Here is a 22007-nt window from a genome sequence, read left to right on the forward strand (position 1 = left end):
AGTTTCACTATAGAGACAAAAATAAAATGAAATGCCTAATAACTTTCCCATTTGTACCTTTTCTTTTTTTCTTTTTGCTTCGTACTTATAATTTTACATATACATTAATTTTCATCTTTAAGAATGAATGTGATAAAATAGGATGTTTACTCTTTTCTTTATTTTTTATGAAAAAAAAAAGGGTGAAACATATAATATTATATTAATGGTGGATAAGTTACGTATGAAGAGAAAATTAAGTTTTATATAAAAATAGTAGTTATTCATAAATATTCTGATTTTCAAAATATAAATAATAAGACTTTTTACATCATAGTTTAAAATATTTATAGTTAATTAATTAGTTTAAAGTGTTTGTGGATTAAAATTTAATACAATATTTTAAACACATTCATTATAATTATCAGGAGATTCAAAATGCAAAATAAAAAAGTTGAAAGGTTTTGTTTTCCTTTCACTCAAAGTTAATCTTACACTATTTCTTCTTAACATTATTCTACCAATAAAACGGAACTATCGAGAAATTTAATTTAGATAGTTGTTATTTTTCCTTTTTGCTTTGCAAACTTATTTTTTGAATCATAAACAAAATTTATTTTATTAATTTCTCATATTATTATCTCGATGCATTCACTTGGAGGTCAGAAAATTTGAGTGTCACAATTAGTAGTAAAACAAAGTAAGAAATCTCAATTAGACATATTTTATTATTTAGTAATATTATCTTTTAAGACATAATACACTCATGGATTACACGCACAAAGCGCGTGCTCGGAAACTAGTAATTATAAATATGTGATTGTGAATCTAATTATTATTGATATTAATATGACGTCGACATAGAAACTTGTAAATATCAAATCCTAGATTCGTCTATGTGCATATGGCATATAAGGAGCCTACAAGAAAATTATTGTGCGTGTGAATGTAAAATATCAAGTTTAGGTAAATTTGGCATCAACCTCAGATAAAGTTGTGTATGATCAAGTAGAAATCTATACTTGACATCGGTGTGTCTCATGGACATACTTCATATGTGATGACGGGCCAAACGGACAAATCAACAAATGATACATGTATTAAAAACTTGTAAGTCTAATCGAAACACCGAAAAGTCAAACAAAATATGTAATCATATACAAATCTACTCATTAAAGCATAACTTACTGTCTATTCTGTTATGTTTCTTCTTTCTACTTTTCCACCCATAATTCTTAAAAGCTAGTTAAATAACAGGATATTATTCCCTTATTTTGATTAAAATCTAAGTAAAATGTCATTAGATTAATAATCTCTCTAATAATTTTCTCCTATCTCGACTTGGGCTAATGGAAAAAGATTTTTTTGAGAGTAGCTGAAGTAGAATCAATAGATTAAGCATGTTCATACCTTTTTGACATATTTTTGTTGAAGTAAGAGATCGAAGAAGTAGTTAGGTTGAAAGGCAAACAACAAAAAGACTAATCAAAATAGCTAGATCTAGAATTCAAACAAAGATTAATAAAATACGATTCATCGACTTCACAAGGCCTTTAAATACCTTTCTCTTTCTCCTGCATTTTGTTTCTGTTCATAGATTTCATTTTCCTTGCATCATTTTCACTTTTCCATAATTTTACTTCAAATAGAGATGAGAGTAGCAACCTTTTTACTTGATGATGAAACTATGTATCCTCTGCTTGCTTTGTTATTAGATTTATAGTGCTCAAAATTCTTGAAGTAAAAAAGAATTCGGTGAAAGAGAGTGAGCGCACTCTGTCTAAGTTCTTGTTCTTCAGGATATAACAATTTAATAACATCGTACAACTCAAGAAACTTTGAATAATTTAAGAGTCCAAAGCTTTACAAAAAAATATTTTTCTTCAACATATAACTACTCTCTTTTATATAGTGAATATAGTCGAAGATTTTAGAGTATTTTTCTTTGTCTCGACTCTATTTTTCACTATATTAATCTCAATATAAACACAATATAGTACTCCTCGTCTTTTTCACTCCACATTTTCTTATATATCTCTTGTTATCAAAACAAAGTAAGACCATCACTATTCAATGGTGATACTTCCTTGCAATAAATAAAAAGATTATAGGATAATAAATGAAGTAAATAAATAGTCCAAAAGTTACATAAATTACAAACATAATGTATTCGAATAATAACATTCAAAATTCTTCTCTATTATATTAAACTTTGTTGTTTGAAATAAAGTCAAACCTTAAAAATTTATGGATACAAATTTTAAAATTACAGAGCACTAAATTAATAATACTTTTTCATCAAGTTGTAATCTATAAATAACACTTTTTGACTTTTTTAACCACCAAGATTTATATAATCAGAAAATCAAAATTGCTGATTGTCAAGATTATCAGCATAATTTCTTGCATTGGAAATGATTTAATTGTAATTTTTTTTCTTTTGATTTTTCATACCCATATTGAATTATTTTTTTTTGGATAATAGTGTTTGAATCCATTTTGTTATTTGGACCAAAAGTGATCCACATTAGCAAATGAAGGGTCAAAATAGACATTCTCCAATAAATATGTGAAAATTTTGCCTTAAAAAACTCAGATTATTTCAGTCGAATTATGAAGAAGAATCTTGAAAAGAAAAAAATCCTCCATGGTTAATTCCTTAAAGTTTAGTCTTCAAGTACGAGGTTTATGAGTTTTCTTTCCTGTACAAACCCTTCTCTCCATTTTCAAATCAAGTTCTGCTGATACCCTTTTGACCCTGCAACTCCAGAATTACTAACACCTTTTTCTAGGTAAACGTACTGCAAATTTTGATGCAAGATTCGATTTTTAGTTGTGTATTTCTGTTTATTCTTTGTTATTTTGCTGAACTATGAAATGGGTTTGTGCTAGTTTGGGTGGATTTAATGCTCATGTCATTCTTTTTTGGGAATTTAGTAAAAAAGTATGAAATGGACCTGAATAGTGCAAAATGGATACACAACTTTTATGGTTCAATTTCTAAGTGTTTCGTTGTATTTTCGTTCTCTTACTGTTTCATTCATGTTTTATTTACTAATTCAAGTTTTGGTTCAAGCTTGGTGTTTTGGACATGGACAATAGCTGTGTCGTATGTGTGTGTTTCTGTTTGTTCTATGGTGTTGTGGTGAAATATGAAATTGGTTTGTGCTAGTTTTTGAATTGTGATACTTCTAAAAACTGAGTAAGTTGGGTTGATTTGATGCCCACATCATTTTTTTTTTTGGAAATTTAGTATCAAGTAATGATAATGCACCCGAATAGATCAAAATGGATACGCAAGACTCACATAGCCGAATTTTTGTGATTACTATCAGCTTTTGCGGTCCAATTCATAGTTGCTTCATATATGTATTGCTTACAGTTGCAAATTTTGGGTTTGAGCTTCAATTTTTTTGGTCATAAATGTGTGTATTTGTATTTTTGATTTGTGCTGAAATGACATGAGTTTGTGCTAGTTTGTGACATCTAGGAACTGATTAAGTTGGGTAGATTTGACGCATGCATCATTCTATTTGGGAATTTAGTAACAAATAATGAAATGGACCCTAATTGAGCAAAACGGATACACAACTACCATCACCTTTAATGGTCCAATTTCTACGTGCTTCATCGTATCTTCATTCTCATACTGCTTCATACTTATTTTATTTACTGTTTCAATCTTCGATTTTGACAGTAAATGTCTCATCTGTGCATCTATATTTGTAATTTGTCTTGCTACTGAAATATGAAATTGGTTTGTGCTTGTCTGTTATGCTTCTAAGAACTGATTAAGTTGAGTGGAATGTGGATTTAGAGCCCACATTATTTTTTTGGGAATTTAGTATCAAGGAATGAAGATGTACCCGAATAGATCAAAATGGACACCCAGGATTCTTATAGCTGACTTCTAATTAGAATCTTACGAAACTGCAATGGTAAAACCACCACCACCTTTTGTTTAATTTCTAGGTACTTAAGTGTATTTCATTATCTCAATGCTTCATATATGTCTCACTTATAATTGCAAGTTTGGTTCATTCTTTGATTTTTCATATGGACAATAGATGTGTCATTTGTGTGTAGATATTTGTCATGGTGCTGAATTATGAAATGGGTTTGTTCTAGTTTGTGATACTTCCAAGAGCTGATCAAGTTTGTTGATTAAATGCCAAAGAACGTCATTCTTTTTGGAAATCTAGTATCTAAGAAAGAAATGGATCCAAATAGAGCTAAATGGATATATCAGATTATAGAATTGACTCTAATAGATTGAAGTTGATACATAGTTGGTTGGTTGTTTTATTTTCCGAAAAAAAGGTAAGTAGTATCTAGAAGGGAAGTGAAGGCATTTTTGAAGGAGAGAATGGCGGAGAGGTCTGAATTTGGTAGGAGATGCAGGACTTGTATTAACAGCAAGTGCATTTGCTGTTCCATCCTAAAAATTCTATCTTTTTGTATCCCGTTTGGCGAACTTGCTAGGAGAATTTAATTTGAGTGACCATGCTAAGACGTTTTACGAAGAGAGTATCCAATCAATCACAGTTTGCAGTTCTGCATTTGCTCTTGGATATGAATTTGAGTGATTTGGCTTCTATTTTGTTACTTCCCCAAACCTGCTGACTGTTTGGGGCAAAAGTGGGATTAGGAAACCAGCAAGAAGTCTGTGGGTTACAGTGCCGACTTGTATCTGTTGGGTTCTGTGGACGGAAGTAAATGCCATGTTTTGTAGGGAAAGCTGTCTCTGTACAAATGTCTTTAGCTTATGGCTTTTTGGTGCAACTTTACAGGATGTAAAGGATGGAAACAGTATGTTCGATATTATCAATTCACTGCAGGAATATATTTTTCTGTATAGATTGGCCCTCTTTTTGTTGTTGCATGGGGATATCTGATTTGTGCCTATAGAGAACCTTCTCAGCGCTTTGTTGTTTATCTCAATATACTTACCAGTTCAAAAAAGAAGAAGGTTGGATTAGTTTCTTCCTGATGTGTATCCCTTTTTACCCTTACTTTTGGTGTTCTCATATTAACAAGATTCATGTCTGCAATTTTAATAAGGAATTTTATGAAGAATCTGTTTAAAATTCATCCGCATCTATTTTTATTGACCTTAAAATATCAGGCACGACCAAATTCCTTTTTTATTACTTTAGTCTTTTGTATCTGTATACAGATTACTTTATCTTTGACTATATTCATATTGGCTTATAAAGGTGAAGTTAAGAGGTACAACTTACATGGACATTGATGAAGCATGCCTGTATTTGGTTATTTTCTTCCTTAGAAGGCAAAGTAGGTCCATGTCACATTTCATATCCACTAATACTTAACCTTTTTGTTCCAGTGCTATTTTGTCTTGGTGTTGATGGGGGCCAAGCGCATCAGATTACAGGGTGAATGTGATGACAGGAAAAGATTTTCAGTTCCACCTGGTTTTGAATCACTAACGTCTTTCACACTACAGAAGGTAGAAAATAATGAGGAAGCCTGTAACTCTGTGGCTGTTGGGAATGAGTCTGAGCAAGGTCCTGTCCAGGTTGCTTCTACAGCCACAATTATTAGCACAGGAAAGCTTAAGAGTTCTGTTAGGCGTAGGCCTTGGATACTTGATGATCATGTTGATCACATGGAAGAGAATTTTGAATGTGAATCTGATAAGGTCAGTAAGATTTTCATAAAATTTTCTCATAAATCCTTTTTTTTTTATTTCCATACGTAGTATCAACATATTGATGATGGATTTCAATTAAATTGATTAAACTATAAGTTTTGATTTTGTCTCACCTTCAATATGTACACTGCTGTAAAAGAATTCCCCTTGTGGTGTTCATTGAGAAGGCAGGAAAAGAAGAGTGAAGTCCACAGCTGATGCTTCTGGTTGGACCGTACGAGATAAACATATCTGGTGAGAGATGCATATAGGGATAATATTTTTGGGCTTTGCCGATGATTATTCCTGTTGACCATATGCATCCTTGTGTTCTTGGAACAAGATGAATACTGTTAACGGACAAAAACACTGGGCGATTTCTTCTCATCTGTCCTTGCCTTAGTGGACAGAGTTACCAAGTACCTGCACTGGAAGGAAGTGACAAATATCCTTAGGAATTAGTCGAGGTGCGTACAAATTGGCCCAGACACCATAGTCATCAAAAAGAAAGTTGTGTCAAGTGTGTTATCAAAGGCGAAAAGCGCAAAAAAGCTTTAAAGTCCATGAGGGCTTTAAGCGCAAATAAAACGTGGGCTTTAATGAAAAAAGGCGCAAAGGGAGAAAAGAGTACAAATATATATGTTTAGTCCAAAATTAATAATTATAAACATGAATGTCAAATATATGACCGAAGAAATTGAAATTTTTTTATGATAAAGTAAAATATCTATTATTTAGTGTCACTTCTTCATGCGAAGCTCATTGGCAAGGAAACATTTGTCTTAGAACCTTGATGAAGACACTGAAGCGCACATAAAGCGAGGCGAAGCGCTCAACACATTTGAGCCTCGCTTAAGGGCTTAAGCGCGCCTTTAATAACACTGGTGTCAACTGTCAGGTGATTAGAAGTAGGAAGAAATGGAGTATTTCTTCAAGATATTTCATATTTATGGCCAAGTGGTATAGCAAGATGAGGACAGAATGGTATGTTAAGGCCCTGGTGCAAAATGTGATTGCTTTGCAGTGCAATCTTGCTATAGGTATCTGAAAATATGTTTGTAAGTCAGAACCAGAAAAGTGGTTTCCTTTGCATAGTATGCTGTGTGAGACACTATTTAGAGAGGAAGGGTTTGTATAAACCTGAATTACTGTTGTATGCGCTAGAAAGAAGGGGAGGTCCCTAATCTTATGTTTCTTCATTATCGCAATGGAGCCGAGTTGGACTCTTGTCGTGTTCAATATATCATGGGTATTACCTTGAGCTGGGGTTCTCAAGCTCAGGAAAAGGAGATAGTCTCACTGTCATTAGATTGTGTATCAACATGAGCCAACGTCAGCAGAAAGGAGGAGAAGACGGAAGGCTGTATTCAAAATCTATGTCAGAATTGGCCGGTGCAAAGATAATCATTGATGCTGGGAGTTTGGATAACATTGCGTCCACGGAGATGGCAAATCAGTTGGGGCTATATATGCCTTTGCAACATGGAAGTTAAGCTAAATAAGGAAAGAAAAGGAGGATATCTAAAGGGGTGGATAGTTTTTTGGGAGCTCTACAACTGAGCATTTGTACCTACTAACCCTTGCATCATCTTCTTGCACATTTATGAATTTTCTTTTTGATTTATCGAGAGAAAAGTTGTATCTACTGATAAGGTTTTATTCTCTGTTTGTCCCGCACTATACAGGGGACGGGCCAAATGGTGAATTCTTTTGCTCCTTTACTTGTCAATAAGGGAACTAGTATATGTAGACAGTAGTTAATATGGAAGTATATATATATATGGACCTAACCTTAAATCTGAATCGTAGTGTCCCTGGATGTTCAGCCTTGGTCGCCCATACTATCCACCTACGTTCCTCAAAAGCTTGTACTATTAAGTTAGCTCTTCTCTGGTTATGAAATGAGAGGTACTAACTACTCCTAAATCCTAATAAATGTGCTTGTTAAGAAAATGTACTTTGAGCCTAACTCTACCTCGAAAAGAAGTTCATTAGATAGGGAATTGTCCAAGAGAGCAAGATCATATAATAAGACAACATCCCTTTCCCTCAACATATGTGGGACTCCAACAATCCCATGTGTTCCTAACCATGGCCATTTGGAGCATGGATGACATAATATTATGCCCAAACAAATCAACAAGAGGATGTATGGCTTTGATACCATGTTAAGAAAATGAACTTTGAGCCTAAGTCAAACATAAAATGGTAGCCCGTTAGGTGAGGGTTGTCCAAAACAATATAAGGGGACAATAATCAATTCCCTCAATCAATGTGGGACACTGTAACTGTGTTGATGGGCTTTATTAAGACATAAATCTTGGAATGTGTGCTCCGAGTATTGGTCAAGGATGATTTTCTTTCCTGTTACTCTACAGATATACTTTTTTTCATTTGATTGTCTCATACATTACTTGTAAGCTAAGGGCTGCCCATTGATCTACTGAGCCTGAGGCCTCTCAGTTGCATCTTCTCTTGTAGAGGCTGGTCAAAGAATGTGGCAGCATATACTGTTTCTGTGTAATTGTTGGCTTGTGGCACTGCTAGTTAGAATAATGGTTTGGTCATTTGATTATCTCTGGGTTGAATTTATTTTTCAGGGTTCGTCTTCACACGCTTATCTTCCCAGAGGAGTGATCCGTGGATGTTCCAGTTGTCACAACTGCCAGAAGGTTCATTCTTCCTTAATATTGTATAATGTTTGGTTTCAAGGCAAGGATTAAATGTTCTCTATCCAAAAGTTAATTGCTATCATCTGTCTTGTCATTTATTTTTTTCAGTTTACATTGAGCTTATGATGTTTGTGGTATGCATTTTCAAAAGGTTATTGCAAGAAGTCGTCCGGAATCGGCACGGATCCCTTCACTTGATGAAGCTCCTGTACTCCATCCTACTGAAGAGGTATTCCTTAACACTCCCATCTTTCTTTCAGCCTGCTATATGCCCTCTATTGGATCATGAACAGGTACCCTGCCACATTCTGCTTTCATGAAGTTATATCTTATGCTAGGAATTTAAAGATACTCTCAAGTACGTTGCAAGCATCCTTCCACATGTCAAGCAATATGGAGTATGCCGTATTGTTCCTCCCTCTTCCTGGAGACCACCTTGCCGCATTGAAGAAGAGGACACGAGGTGTGGAGTCAACACTCGTATCCAGCGCATTAGTGACCTCCAGAGTCTGTTTTTAAAGATGAGACTTGAGGGAGCCCATAAGAAGACTAATAATAGGCGGCAGAAAATCCCAAGTATGAAGCCAGAGTTTGGACACAGCGTGGAACGTAAAGAATTTGGTTGTTGTGATGAACACTTTGAATTTGAAAGTGGACCAAAGTTTAAGTTGAAGTCTTTCAAGAATTACGCTGATCATTTCAAGAGGCAGTACTTTGTCAAGGAAGATCAGATCACAGCTTCAAACTTCAATTCAGATGCAATGCAGATGCTGTCAGAACCATCTATTCCTGATATTGAAGGGGAATACTGGAGAATTATTGAGAATCCAACTGAAGAAATTGAGGTTTCTTCTGGAATTGCAATTTTCTTTTCTAGGGATCTGCCAAACTTTTTTTTTTTCTTTCCATCATTTTTTCTTACTTTTCGTTTTCAATTTGGTTTATTAGGTGCTCCATGGGAATACTACGGAAACTAGTGCAAGCCAAAGTGGTTTTCCACTTAAAACCAATCCACGGGATGTAACTGCATGTCCAGAATATGTGGAATCAGGTTGGAACTTGAACAATACCCCTAAGCTTCAAGATTCTCTTCTCCGTTTTGAGAGTTGTAACAGTTCCTCTATTTTGCTTCCCCGGCTCTCCTTTGGAATGTGTTTTTCGTCTAATCAGTGGGTAAGATTTACAGTTTTTCATGAAGCAAGGACTTTTGTTCTTTTACTCAAATTATTCTTGGGCATATTCTCGTTTGTGTTTGTTTTTTTGGGGTGGGGCAGTATATCTCTTGGGAGGAGAAAGTACTAATGAGCATAAATTCAATTATTAGCATCTCCTTTTTGATTGATTGATTGATTGGCTATACTTTCTTCCTTTTCCATCTTCCATTAGAGAATTGAAGAGCACCACTTATATTTGCTATCCTACATACATTTTGGCGCTCCAAGAATATTTTATGGGGTTCCCGGGAGTCATCGTTGCAAGTTTGAGGAAGCTGTCAAGAAGCATCTCCCACCGTTGTCAGCACATCCTTGTTTGCTTCACAACCTTGTGAGCTTCAAATCTGTGAAGTTATTTTTCGTTATTTTGATTAGGAAATGCCTGCTACTCGAAAGAAAGGGATGAATGTTTAGCTGGTTCCTTTTTTCAGTTTACTAATAAAATAAACTCTCCTATTTGTATATCCATGAAATATTACATTTACTTATGGAAATCCAAATAATCTCTGGATTAATCAAAAGATCCTTTTAGTTGGCTAGAATAAGTTACTAGAATGAAACTGAGGACCTCCAAAAAGAGAATGAGGAATTATTTGATTTCCCTTGTAAAAAATGAGGAAGCATTTGGTGCGATGATGGAATAATAGTTCTCTTGGTAATTTGTATTGCAAGCGTGATGATTTTTTCTGCTTTAATATATAAATATTTTTTGTGGTTCAAAGGCGTGTGTTTGAGGGGTGGGGGTTGTGGTGGTGGTGGTGGTGGTGGGGGTTTAGTAGTCTTTGGTGATTCAGAAGTCATCCGGAAGAAGTTGAAGTGAACATAGTATTTTGAGATTTTGACCTTATGCTTATGTATATATTCATTTTTGCAATTTTCTTTTCTAAAACTATAGTAATGTTAAAAGGAGGAAGTGCAGAGTTTGCAATTAGACAGATTGTATTTCCAATTTTTCATTAACCGAGGTCCAATTCCCCTTTCATTATTGTTGCAAGTTTCAAGTAACTTTCTCAACCTTCAAGAATGAAATTCATTGAAGTATTGAGATTTCTAGCTTTGATTAGATCTAGGCCCTATCCAACTTCTCACCCATTACTCAAGATTTTCTTCATCTGTTACCTTCAACCTCTTCCAGTACTATCCCTACTTGATGCATTCTGGAGACATGATTTATTTAATTTTCCTTGCATTCCTTCTTTTTCTTAAAATGGAAGCAGATGCACATCAACTGTATTTTTCCACTTGTAATTTCCCACTAAAGGAAGTACGAACTGCTTAGGGAAGTTTGAGGTGTGACGAGTTACACGACCTGAAAGGCCATACTTTGCTAAGTGCTTAACATGTGTGTGTCTAACAACACTCATCCTTATCTGTTGTTACATCTTACTGTCTGGGTGTATGTTGAAGTGATGGGTTAGTCTATTGGTAACTGTCTTTCGCTGTTTGTAACAATGAATTTAAATCCTTTATTCAGTATTCGTGTCCTCTTTAACTTTGAAATTTTCTTCTTTCAGTGAAAATTTTTTTGCCATCATCATAGAGTATGAAAGAAGAATACAATTATTGGAGACTTATGACTTGTAAACATTATTTCTTGTGGGTGATCATATGCTTCAAGTTTGACCAGGACAGTCTAAAATTTCCTTTTACGATTAAGAAGAGATAGATCTATAATAGGCTTGATTTTGTTATATTTTGCATGTTGAAGATGAAAAGTTTGTCTATTACCTTCCATTTGATCGATCAACCTTCATATTCAATGCAGGCCACACAATTCTCTCCTTCTATATTGACTTCAGAGGGTATACCTGTTTATCGTTGTGTGCAAAATCCAAAGGAGTTTGTTCTCATACTCCCTGGAGCATACCATGCAGAGTTTGATAGTGGATTTAATTGTTATGAAGCAGTAAATTTCTCTCCCTTTGACTGGTTACCACATGGTCAGAACGCTGTGGAACTGTACCGTGAGCAGGACAGAAAGACATCAATCTCCCATGATAAACTGTTGCTTGAAGCAGCTGCAGAAGCAATTAGGACCTTAGGAGAACTTGCACTGCGCAACAACAATTCTTTTGATGATTCAAAATGGAGAACAGTCTGTCGGAACTATGGTTATTTGACAAAAGCACTTAAGGTAAGCCTCTATTGTTTGTGACATCTTAATAAGGAACCATTCCAAATTCCTGAACCTCGCAATTCTAACAGGCTTGCTGCTTATTCGTTTCATTTGACATTTTCATTTCTTACTTTCCTTGTTGTGCTCTATTTCTAATTTTGCCGTCATCGACAACTGTTTCCCCTCTCTAGTTGGTTGAAACCTCGTTCAACAATAACTCATGCTTCGAATATGACTAGGCAAAAGTTACAGGGTCTTTTGTAATTCTCTCTTTTTGATAGGCTTTTAGTTCCTTTTCCAGATGCTCTGTACTGCTCTCTTATTAGTTGACATGTTTTCTTTACTGTCTTTTTTCCTTTTCATAACTACTTGATTTGTTTCACTTGAACCAAGGGTCTTTTGGAAACAGCCTCTCTACCTCCACGAGGTAGGAGTAAGGTTTGTGTTGTGTACACTCTACCCTCCCTATCCTTAACCCGGAGGTTGAGACTTAGCTTCTGTTGGTCCCTACTCTGATTGAGGAAGTTAACTATGCTAAGGGTCCTTAGAGGGCTAATGTCATTTCTTGAGTTAAAACACACATGAGAGATGCAAGCATTACTGACTAGTTATATTATTTAGAATATGATATATTGTTTCATTTTGTGTTGGATAGACACGGGTTGCCACCGAAGCGAGAAGACGGAAATATCTGTTTGCTTCTCTTGAATCACGAAAGATGGAGGATGACTTTTGTGCCACCACCAAACAGGAATGTGTTGCATGCTTCTGTGACCTATACCTTTCTGCCATTGGCTGCAAATGTTCTGCACATAAATATACTTGTCTTCTTCATGCCAAACAACTATGTGATTGTGCTTGGAGCGAGAGGTATTTGCTTATACGGTATGAAATAGATGAGTTGAACATCATGGTTGAAGATTTGGATCGAAAAGTAAGTGCAGTTCATAACAGGGCAAAAGAAAAACTTGGATTGCCTGTATCCGATGTTTCTAAAGATGCTATCAATGAAGTAGGTATGGAAACAATGAAGCATAAACCTGTAATTCCTAATGTGGAACTCTCCGAGAGTACATCTCACCGTTCAACCTCCAGACAAGCATCAGATATTCAACAGTACAGGAATGTAGATGTTTTCTTTGCACCTTCAGTTGTTCCAAGTTCAACAACAATGAATTTGAACCATCGATCACAATTGAAAGAAAACGTTCATGATGAGAATAAAGTTCTATTGCCAAAAGTATCACAGAATACTGCTGTTGGTGAAAATATTGCAACTTCTTCCAGTACAGTTCTCAAGAAACATCTTGCACAGGGGTCTTCATCGACAGTTAGAGATGTAATTATTCTCAGTGATGATGAAGATTAGCAAACCCCCATACCATATCACAAACGGTAACAAGCATTTATATGTCAGTTCTCTGCTGTAAGTTTGCTGATTGTAAAACTTGAATTATGTAACATGACTGGGAAATGCTCTTTCAACTCAATCTTGGCACTTTGTTTCGTGTATATCTGTTCTGGTACTCTTTTTGTTTAATCGAATCAACAGCTATTGACATTTAATTGCACTGTTTGCCCTTCAAATGGGCTGATTTTTAATTTTTGCCCTTGAAAGGGGTCGGTCTTTAATTTTTGTCCTTCAAAATCGAACTTTTTGTTTGAGTAGTAATATTAGGATGTTTCTTGTCCTCTCTCTTCAAGAACCTAACTTTATGTTCCTCCCTTACTTGAATCTTTTTTTTAGGGTTCATACATGATGCATCAATCGTGTCAAAGAACTTGCTCCAAAAATATAGGCATAATATATAAATATGTCCTTTAACTTGGTTTCAAATTACATTTATGCCCTTCAACTTTGGGTGTTCACAAGTAGACATTTAAACTTGTATAAAGTTGAACAAATAGACACACATGTCATACATGTCATTTTTGTCCTACGTAGTGTCCTACGTGTATTGTGTCATACAGGACTCATGTGTTTGTTTATTTAAAAGTTGAATAGTTAAAGTTAAAATTTGAATCCAAGTTTAGAATCCATTATATATATTACGCAAAAAATATAAGCGTTAAATTTCAATACAATAGGTGTCTCTCAATGCAAAGTCATTTGAACACCACGACTGATTTGAACACCATGACTGATGAGTGGATGGGTGGATTAGGCAAGCAAGGGTTTTGCTTAATTGTACAACAAATAATTAAGCGCAAGTATCTTGAAAAGAGTACACTCTCATAAACACATGAAGATAATGAGTAATACATGTTCTATCTTCCACCAAAATAATAATAAAAGGAGTTCTTTAAGAATAATTTGTCCCATTGAAAGTGCATTCTTCATAACCAACAAATACCATCAAATATGTAAATGCCACAATAGAAAGATATGTACAAAGAAGTACTCACAAGTCACAAGTGTCAGAATAGTGAGAGGAAGTAAAGAGAAGTTTTCTATAACCCTGGGTCTACCATGGATCCTTAACTTGAGACAAGGGTCTATCGAAAATAACTTTTCTACCCTACAAAGTAGGGTCTGCGTAATCCCATAGTGGGGATTATACAGAGTACGTTGTTGTTGATGTATATTTACCTTGAGCAGGTACATGTTTAATCTAAACTATGCATGAACTAACTAATAGTATACCTGATTAGAGCGAGCCACATGAAACTGTAATTATAGAAACTAGCTAGTGAGTGAGTCGACGAAAACTATGGAGAAGAACGCTCAAGTGTAAGTATTACAAGGTAAAATAAAGTAATTACAGCGGACCATAAAAATGAAATTGAAGTGACATTAGATAAGATCACGTTGCCCACGAATGTAGTTTATTATGATAGCTAGGCTAGATTTTCTGGGAGAATGACATGATAAATAAGGAATGTGAACAGTAAATACTAGATTTACCTCTCAAACAGAGTAGAGCTTTATAACCTGGTCGATTTTTACTCGACAAACGGGACACGCCCCTATCTTGGATTTGATGATCTGGTTCAAACACTGCATGCAGCCAACCATGTGACCACAAGGTACACATGCTCCTTCAACTGAAGCTTCCCAACATATTATACACAATGCAGGCTTATGTTCTTTTTCCTTTTGAGTCGTAACAGAAGCTGTTTTTTGTTCCACAGGAGGAGTCGACAAGGGCAATGGGCTAAGATCTATGACAGGATAATGAACGTCTTCAATTTCTTTTGGAACTGGTGGAGCTGAAGGGACCGCAAAATCAAAAGCAGGATTGTTACCCTCTTGAGTTTCAGCGTTTTCACCTGGATAGACAATAGGCCTAAATTCAGGTGCATTGTCTGTCTTGTCCATCGCTTTGCAGCTACTTACATCCGAGGATGCTATTTTGTCCTTTGATGTGTTTTCCCATCCTTGATAATGAACTTCAGCTGAGGCATCTCTACGTCCCTGCCGAGGCTCGGGCACGCCCCATCCATTGTACTCCTCTACATCAAGCTCATTGATCCATCCATTGCAGCTTAGTTCAGAGGGTGTGGATTTAGCAAGTGATCGTTGTTGTCGTTGACTGGATACATCTGCAGTATTTTCCCATCCATATTGTTGGACCTTAGTTCGGTCATCCGTCCAATCATGGTTAGTTATTTCAGATCTAGGCACGGATCTGACAAGTGAACCCCATCCACTGTGAGCAGAATCATTGGTGTTACTACACCAGTCATTTTTATTTTTCACTCCAGAGCTTTGTCCATGATAATGTAGAATCTTATTTACTTTAGCAGAATCAATGGCAGCGTTGATTCCAATTGCTAATTCCATTGCTTGTGCAGCAGTTTCAGTTTGGGTAATTTGTGGTAAGCGAAAAGGCAGGACCTGAAATACTAACATATGATAAGGCCCGGGAGGTTGCTTCTACTTTATCCTCTTAGCACATCATTAAAAGAAAAGTGAGAAAGATCAAAAGTTCCCCACTATTATATGACGTATCTTAGTTTAAGCCTCCATTATACTTTGGGATCATTGATACCCTTGTCGTTAGCGGATCGCCTCGTATATAGTTCAAAGAAAATATGAGATGATTTGTTAACAACAAGGATATGGATGGCTCCAAAGCATAAAAATGAATTTGGACCTTTTCCCCAAAATAAAAAATATATCGAAAGAACATGCATAGCAACAACAACAACATACCCAGTATAATCCCACAAGTGGAGTTAGCCCTACCTTGCGAGGTAGGGAGGTTGTTTTCATTAGACCCTCCCTCAAGGACAAGTATATCAAAGGGAAAGAAATAACAGAAGTAAGGAAGCCATGAAAAAATACTAAAGATAGCATGACAAAATATTATGAAGAAAAAAAAAAGAACAATAACTACACCATATTTTTATAACTACATAATAACACTATATAATCAAAGTACAAGAAACAACACATAGTAACAGAGATCAAAGAACAAGCAACTACAAGAATAATACTACGACTACGAAAGAACATGCATAGCACCTCAGGAAAAGAAACCATACAAGAGACTATTACTACATTTAAACAGATTCAGCTGATATTACGCACAGTTCCATGTTAGATATTTAGCTGATAGTGTTCCATTCAGCTTCGAAAGCATCAAGTGCATGATACAAGAATACGATATACCGTCTCTAGCCCACAATATAATTTTAACTGGTCTACCTTTCTTATCCAAGTGAAAATAAGGCAATGATGCATAATGCACATATTTCAAACATGACTTACTGCAGCAACCAAACAGAATTGATAAAAAAGTATGGTTCAGTCAGAGTTGGTAATTACCTCAATTGCAGCAATACATGCTTTGCGCAGCAATACAAGCTGTTGTTTATCAGAATCGTTCACTGATGAAATCTTATATCGAGTATCTGATATGAAAAAAGCAAAATCAAAAAACTATTATAAAGTCTTATTCTGAAAAGAGGCCTTTACCTGAAATAACATTAAATAAGAAGCTTTCGGTGAAATAACTTTTAAGTATTTAAGTCCACTTGTTGGTCAGACTGAAGTTTTTTACTTCGTGGAGAACAACTATCACACTCCACATTCTAACATTAAGTAAATCTGCATAGCTACCAAAGCACAAAGCACAGCTATTAGTTAATCAAGGAATCTAAATTGCTCAGATTCTTCACTTTTGTTACCGTATCCATACCGAATTTGACAAAACTGACGAAGAAATTCGGGAGATACCTGTGATTGCTGTAATCAAACAAAAGCTAAGATGAATTAAAGAAAATGGAATAGCTCTTTTCCTTTTCCTTTTATCTCATCTGAAATTCTCCTTTTGATAAATACTTACTCTCCAGAATACCTTGTAAGATTTCCACTCTCATAATTTACATATATAACTTTATTTTTGGATATTTAAATTATTTTTAGCCGAATCCCCGCACCCGTATCCGTATCCGTATCCATACCTGAATCTGCACCCCGAATCTTAAAATTAGACCATGAAGGATCCGACCTCTACATCCACACTTGTATTGGACACTGCACTCGACTCTGAGTAACTTAGCAAGTAAGACAAGTGCAATTCAGAATTTCTGTTTTGAGACGAAATTCTAAATCCTACACATTTGACTAAATAGCACGCATCTTTATGTACTCCTGAACATGAAGTTGCATAAGCATCTACATATCAATTCGTTCCTCTAAAATAAAATATGTTAGCTCTATTTTTTACTGCAATTTATTTTGTACATTAAAGCTTTAGCATTGTAGAGGAATTTCTCTTGAGGCATGTAAATTAACTGCTCATTGATAATTGTGGATAAGAATAAATTCAACTACAGAAAATAATTTCAGGAAAAGAATATTACTTTTGATCCTGTCAAAAATTGTCAGCATAGGATCTGATTGTTTCCTCCTTATCTCCTCAACAATAGCCCTCCATAAGACAATTACTTTACGAGGTTGGGCGTCCTGTTCAGCAAAACATCATGTCAGTAAATCTGCCAATTTTATCGAAGGAACAAAAAGTACTCCCTCCTTCCCAATTTATGTAATGTAGTTTGACTGGGAACGAAGTTTAAGAAATATGGGATATGGAAAGACTTAGCAATGTTACAAAACAACCTCAGAAATAAAAAAGTTTAAAATAAAAGAGTACACCTTTGTGGACTTTCTGCCAAATAAGTTAAATAATCTACCACAACACATACTGAAGATGGAGAATACTGTTGCTTCCCACTCAATATGAACGCCAAGTACATGAAAATGCTTATTTCTTTGCTTACCTAACAGCAAAAGGCTCATACTCACACTTCTGCTTAATTTTCTACTCTTTGATTTCCACTTTCCAACAAATCAATTAAATTACTACTTAATCGGAAAAAGATGTTATATATCTCAGTAAAATTGTTGTTTTCTAATTAGTTATGATTCAGTTTATGTTTTAAGTCCCAAGTTTTTTAATTTTTGCCCGAAAAAAAAATGCTGAGTTAAATACCACTTGGACATGAAACACAGGTTTACAGTCTTCATGTAAAAGTGGCATGCTGGCTTATATAAGGATTCTTCTCAAACTTCACAAACATACAATGTACCTACATTTAGGTCTTCAATTTTTCATAGCAAGAACTACCCTACTCCTCGAGTTTTGAACATTACTCGTTAACCATCCACAGAAATCTTCGCTTGATGTACGTCATCTTCGGAATTCTCTAAAGATGGTACAAGCTAAAAGAGAGGTACCTCACAACATTGCCAGAAGAGTTTGTGAAAGAAAGAACAATTGTTGGTCAATAAAGAGTTTATTTACCTGTAGCGATGAGTAAATCACCAGTTGTAATTTAAGATGCCTCACAGGATCAGCTATACCACAAGGCATGACTACAACCCAACTGCAATTTTAATCAGTCGTCAGCAAGTACGCAAGACATCTTACAACACAACAACTATGCTTAGGGTGTGTTTGATATATAGGGAAATATTTTTCACGAAAAATATTCTCTAGAAAATAAGTATTTTTCTTACTTATTTCTAGTGTTTGGTAAATATGCAGAAAATGTAATCTCAAAACCATTTGTATATAATTTTGGCAAACACTATGGGGTTGACGTGGGGGATAGAGGTGTGGGTGAGGAGTGTGAAGGAGTGTGTTGTATTAGACAATTAGTGTTGGATGTCGCTATGGAACTTGTTTTCCCTATTTCCACTAGGTAAGTCATTTTCCTCATTTTAAGAACTTGTTTTCCATGAGAAAGAATCTCAAACAAATTTGGCAACCAAATATGAGACAATTGGAAAACATTTCCGCACCAAAACACAACCTCAGTCCCAAACAGGTTGAAGAGACTGCTTACATATGCTTATTTCAACAATGTTTGGCAGAATTAATTTTTTGAAATTTGCAGCATTATAAAGTAGATCAGAATTCAAAGCACAAACAAGGGGCACTTATAAGAAAAGCCAAGTTAGAATCATACTGACATCTTCCTAGATAATAATTGAGGAGCTAAAGCTTCAAGAAATCTTGGGCCATAGAACTCCCTCATCCAGCCCGAGAAAATGCAGATTTGTTTCTGAAAGTGAAAGCAAAACAAGGATAAATGAATTTGCAAACAATACAATCCAAGACAAGAAAAAGGTAGGAAAATACAAATAATCATATGCATTCAATGTTAATGTAATTAAAGTTTGAAACTAATATCAAGTACACCTCGATAGTACGGACGACATCGGTAAAACCCTTTGCTCGAGCTATTTCAAGTGGAGTTTGGCGAGCATCATTCTTGATCAATGGATTTGCTAGGAAATGAGATTTCATAGTAGATTAGCTACATACATGCATTAAGCAGCTGAAAACTATGCAAAAATGATACCCCCTCCGTCCCAATTTATGTGATGGTGAACTTATGTGGTGGGGTTCGACCGGTTTAGAGTTTAAGAAAGAAAATTGAAACTTATGGTCTAAAATAAGTGATCGATATTTGGTGTGACTATAAATCATCTCATTAGGGTTAAAATGAGAATCTTAAAGTTAAATTGGACCAAATATATAGAAAGGTGTCATCTTTTTGGGACGGACTATAAAGGAAAAGACTGTCATATAAATTGGGACGGAGAGAGTACTAGATTATCCAGGAATGCAGTCTGGATCCATCTAACGAGCAAAAGGATAAACCATAATCACTTTGCAAAACTTTGAATATGCACCTCCATAGGAAAGAAGCAATTGCACAGTATCATCCAGACCTCTCTTAGCTGCATGATGTAGCACAGTCCCAGCATAATATCCTGAAAAAAGTAAGGACTTGGAATAACGATTATCATTGTAATCGAAGCAGATTACTAGCACCTATTACAACAAAACAGTGAGGGTCGTGATCCTTCAAACTTACTGACTTAAAATTCTGGAACAGCCTCTACTGACGAGTTTAAAATTATAAGATCACAATTGGCAGAGAGAGGCATACCTGGCCGGTAAGCATTGACATTAGCACCAAGCTCAAGCAAAGTTTTTGCAACATTCAAGCCATTCGGCTTCATGCACGCTACAATCAATGGTGTCTTTCCTTCATCGTCGATCCACTAATTCAATGGGGACATAAAATTACATTTAGCATATATATAAAATACTCATATACACTCCTACAAAGCCGAATCTCTTTTATATTCACCAAAATGAGAATTTATATAGAGCTAAATTTTTCAAGTAAATTGGTGCACAGAACTTGTATACTACATCTTGCACCAGTAAAAGGATTAATTATCACACCTTCTAAAAGTTGAATTTTTTTGTATATTTGCCAAAAGGGTATTGCTACGGAGTTATATCCTTCGAGTAAATCGGGTGCATGAGTGAATATGTATACCTACAGAGTCTACAGAGTTTTACCAGTAGAAGGATTACTTTTATCATCTCCTAAAAGCTAAATCTTTTGTATATTGACCGAAAGGGTGTTGAATGTTGATATAGAGTAAAATGCTTCAAGAAAATTCGTGTATTGGTGAACTTGTATACCTCCAGACTTAAGCCAGCCAAAAGATTGCTACCTTTTTTAACAAGTAAAAAACTACTTATTGCAAGCATCTCCTAGTAATTGAATCTCTTTTTATGTTTGCCAAAAGGATGTTGCTACGGAGTGGATTTTTTCGGTGCATGGGTGAATTTGGATACCTCAAGACTTGCACCAGGAATAAAAATTACTCATGGCATCTTTTTAAAATTGGATCTTTTTGTATTTACAAAAAGGGCGTTGAAAAATACTCCCTCCGTTCACTTCTACTTATCCGCTACATTTTCACCATTGAAATAATTACTTTTGATAGCTCCAAAAGAACTGGAATCTTTTTCAAATTTACCCAAAAGGGTGTTGATACAGTAACCCGTCTTTGTGTTCTTTCCACCCACCAACGCTCCTCATCTACACCCCACCCCCATAGGCCTCATCCCCAACCCCACCTTCCATAGTATTTGTCTACATTCTATGCATTTGTAATAGTTTATGCATATCTTACCGAACACAAGAAAATAAGTAGTAAACATTTTCCTACATGTCCAACACACCACAAAACTTGCACCAGTGACAAACTCATGGCATCTTCTAAAAAATTGAATCTTTTTTTGTATTTACAGAAAGGGTGTTGAAAAATACTCCCTCTGTTCACTTTTACTTTATCTACTATACTAAAAATACATTTTCACCATTGACAAAATTACTTTTGATATCTCCAAAAAAATGGAATCTTTTTTAAATTTACCCAAAAGAGTGTTGATACAGTAACTCATCTTTGTGTTCTCCCCTCCTACATTATAAACAAAATTAGAATACCAGTTTATGCTTACCCACCAAACACAAGAAAACAAGTACATTTTCCTTCATGCCCAACACACACCAAAGACTTGAACTAATGACAAAAATTACTCATGGAATCCCCCAAAAATTGAATCTTTTTCACATTCTCCAAAAAGGGTATCAACAAAAAGCTAGAATTTTCAATAAAATTGGATACATGGGTGCAAATTTATATACCTCAACATCAGCACCATCATTGTAAAGAGCTTTGATATTTTCAGCATTTCCTTCAATGACTTGTTGATACAGTAACTCATTTTTCAATTGTTGTTGCCACATTAATGAAATTGCTAAAGATTTCACTTCAAATATGAGAAAATTTTATGTGCAGTCATTTGTATTTATGTGTGGGCACTCTCTGTAGAACAGTAGAAAGGGCAATTTGTTTTGGCTATCAGAGAAGGAGAATGCCTCCACGTGTCCAAGAAGAAGGGAGTGGATAAATTTTTTCCGGTATCAAAAAACTAAAATTTGAATAGTTCTACTGAGATAATAACTTTCCTATTTAAATCTCAGTATAATAGCTGTATTTTTTTTTTCCATATTTATGGATATAACTAGACTATAAATAGTAAACTTGA

The 22007-nt window shown here is 35.2% G+C and overlaps 2 protein-coding genes across 8 annotated transcripts; one reads left to right on the forward strand and one right to left on the reverse strand.

Annotated features, from left to right (window-relative positions):
• JMJ6 (lysine-specific demethylase JMJ6) lies at window positions 2350-13236 on the forward strand. 6 transcript variants are annotated; one of them, XM_004240452.4, is made up of 9 exons: window positions 2350-2771; window positions 5327-5641; window positions 8233-8304; window positions 8456-8533; window positions 8643-9149; window positions 9253-9477; window positions 9691-9849; window positions 11284-11652; window positions 12290-13236. In XM_004240452.4, exons 2-9 carry the CDS (start codon window positions 5348-5350, stop codon window positions 13001-13003), a joined length of 2418 nt encoding a protein of 805 aa, XP_004240500.1. In that variant the 5' UTR covers window positions 2350-2771; window positions 5327-5347; the 3' UTR covers window positions 13004-13236. The 6 variants fall into 6 exon arrangements, with proteins under 6 accessions (XP_004240500.1, XP_010321827.1, XP_010321828.1 ...); XM_010323526.4 differs by having other exon boundaries at window positions 2401-2771; window positions 8233-8344; XM_069299001.1 differs by having other exon boundaries at window positions 2574-2814; window positions 5279-5641.
• Window positions 13237-14348: 1112 nt separating this feature from the next.
• Window positions 14349-21903, reverse strand: LOC101244876 (putative E3 ubiquitin-protein ligase XBAT35). Of its 2 annotated transcripts, XM_004240453.5 has the most exons (9): window positions 21604-21903; window positions 20044-20158; window positions 19784-19864; window positions 19287-19375; window positions 19058-19149; window positions 18387-18468; window positions 17446-17548; window positions 16406-16491; window positions 14349-15472 (listed from the first exon to the last, which is right to left on the reverse strand). In XM_004240453.5, exons 1-9 carry the CDS (start codon window positions 21703-21705, stop codon window positions 14543-14545), a joined length of 1680 nt encoding a protein of 559 aa, XP_004240501.1. In that variant the 5' UTR covers window positions 21706-21903; the 3' UTR covers window positions 14349-14542. The 2 variants fall into 2 exon arrangements, with proteins under 2 accessions (XP_004240501.1, XP_069155103.1); XM_069299002.1 differs by lacking the exon at window positions 19287-19375 and having other exon boundaries at window positions 21604-21738.
• Window positions 21904-22007: the final 104 nt, after the last annotated feature.

Source organism: Solanum lycopersicum, chromosome 6, assembly GCF_036512215.1.
Source record: "Solanum lycopersicum chromosome 6, SLM_r2.1".
Classification (NCBI taxonomy): domain Eukaryota; kingdom Viridiplantae; phylum Streptophyta; class Magnoliopsida; order Solanales; family Solanaceae; genus Solanum; species Solanum lycopersicum.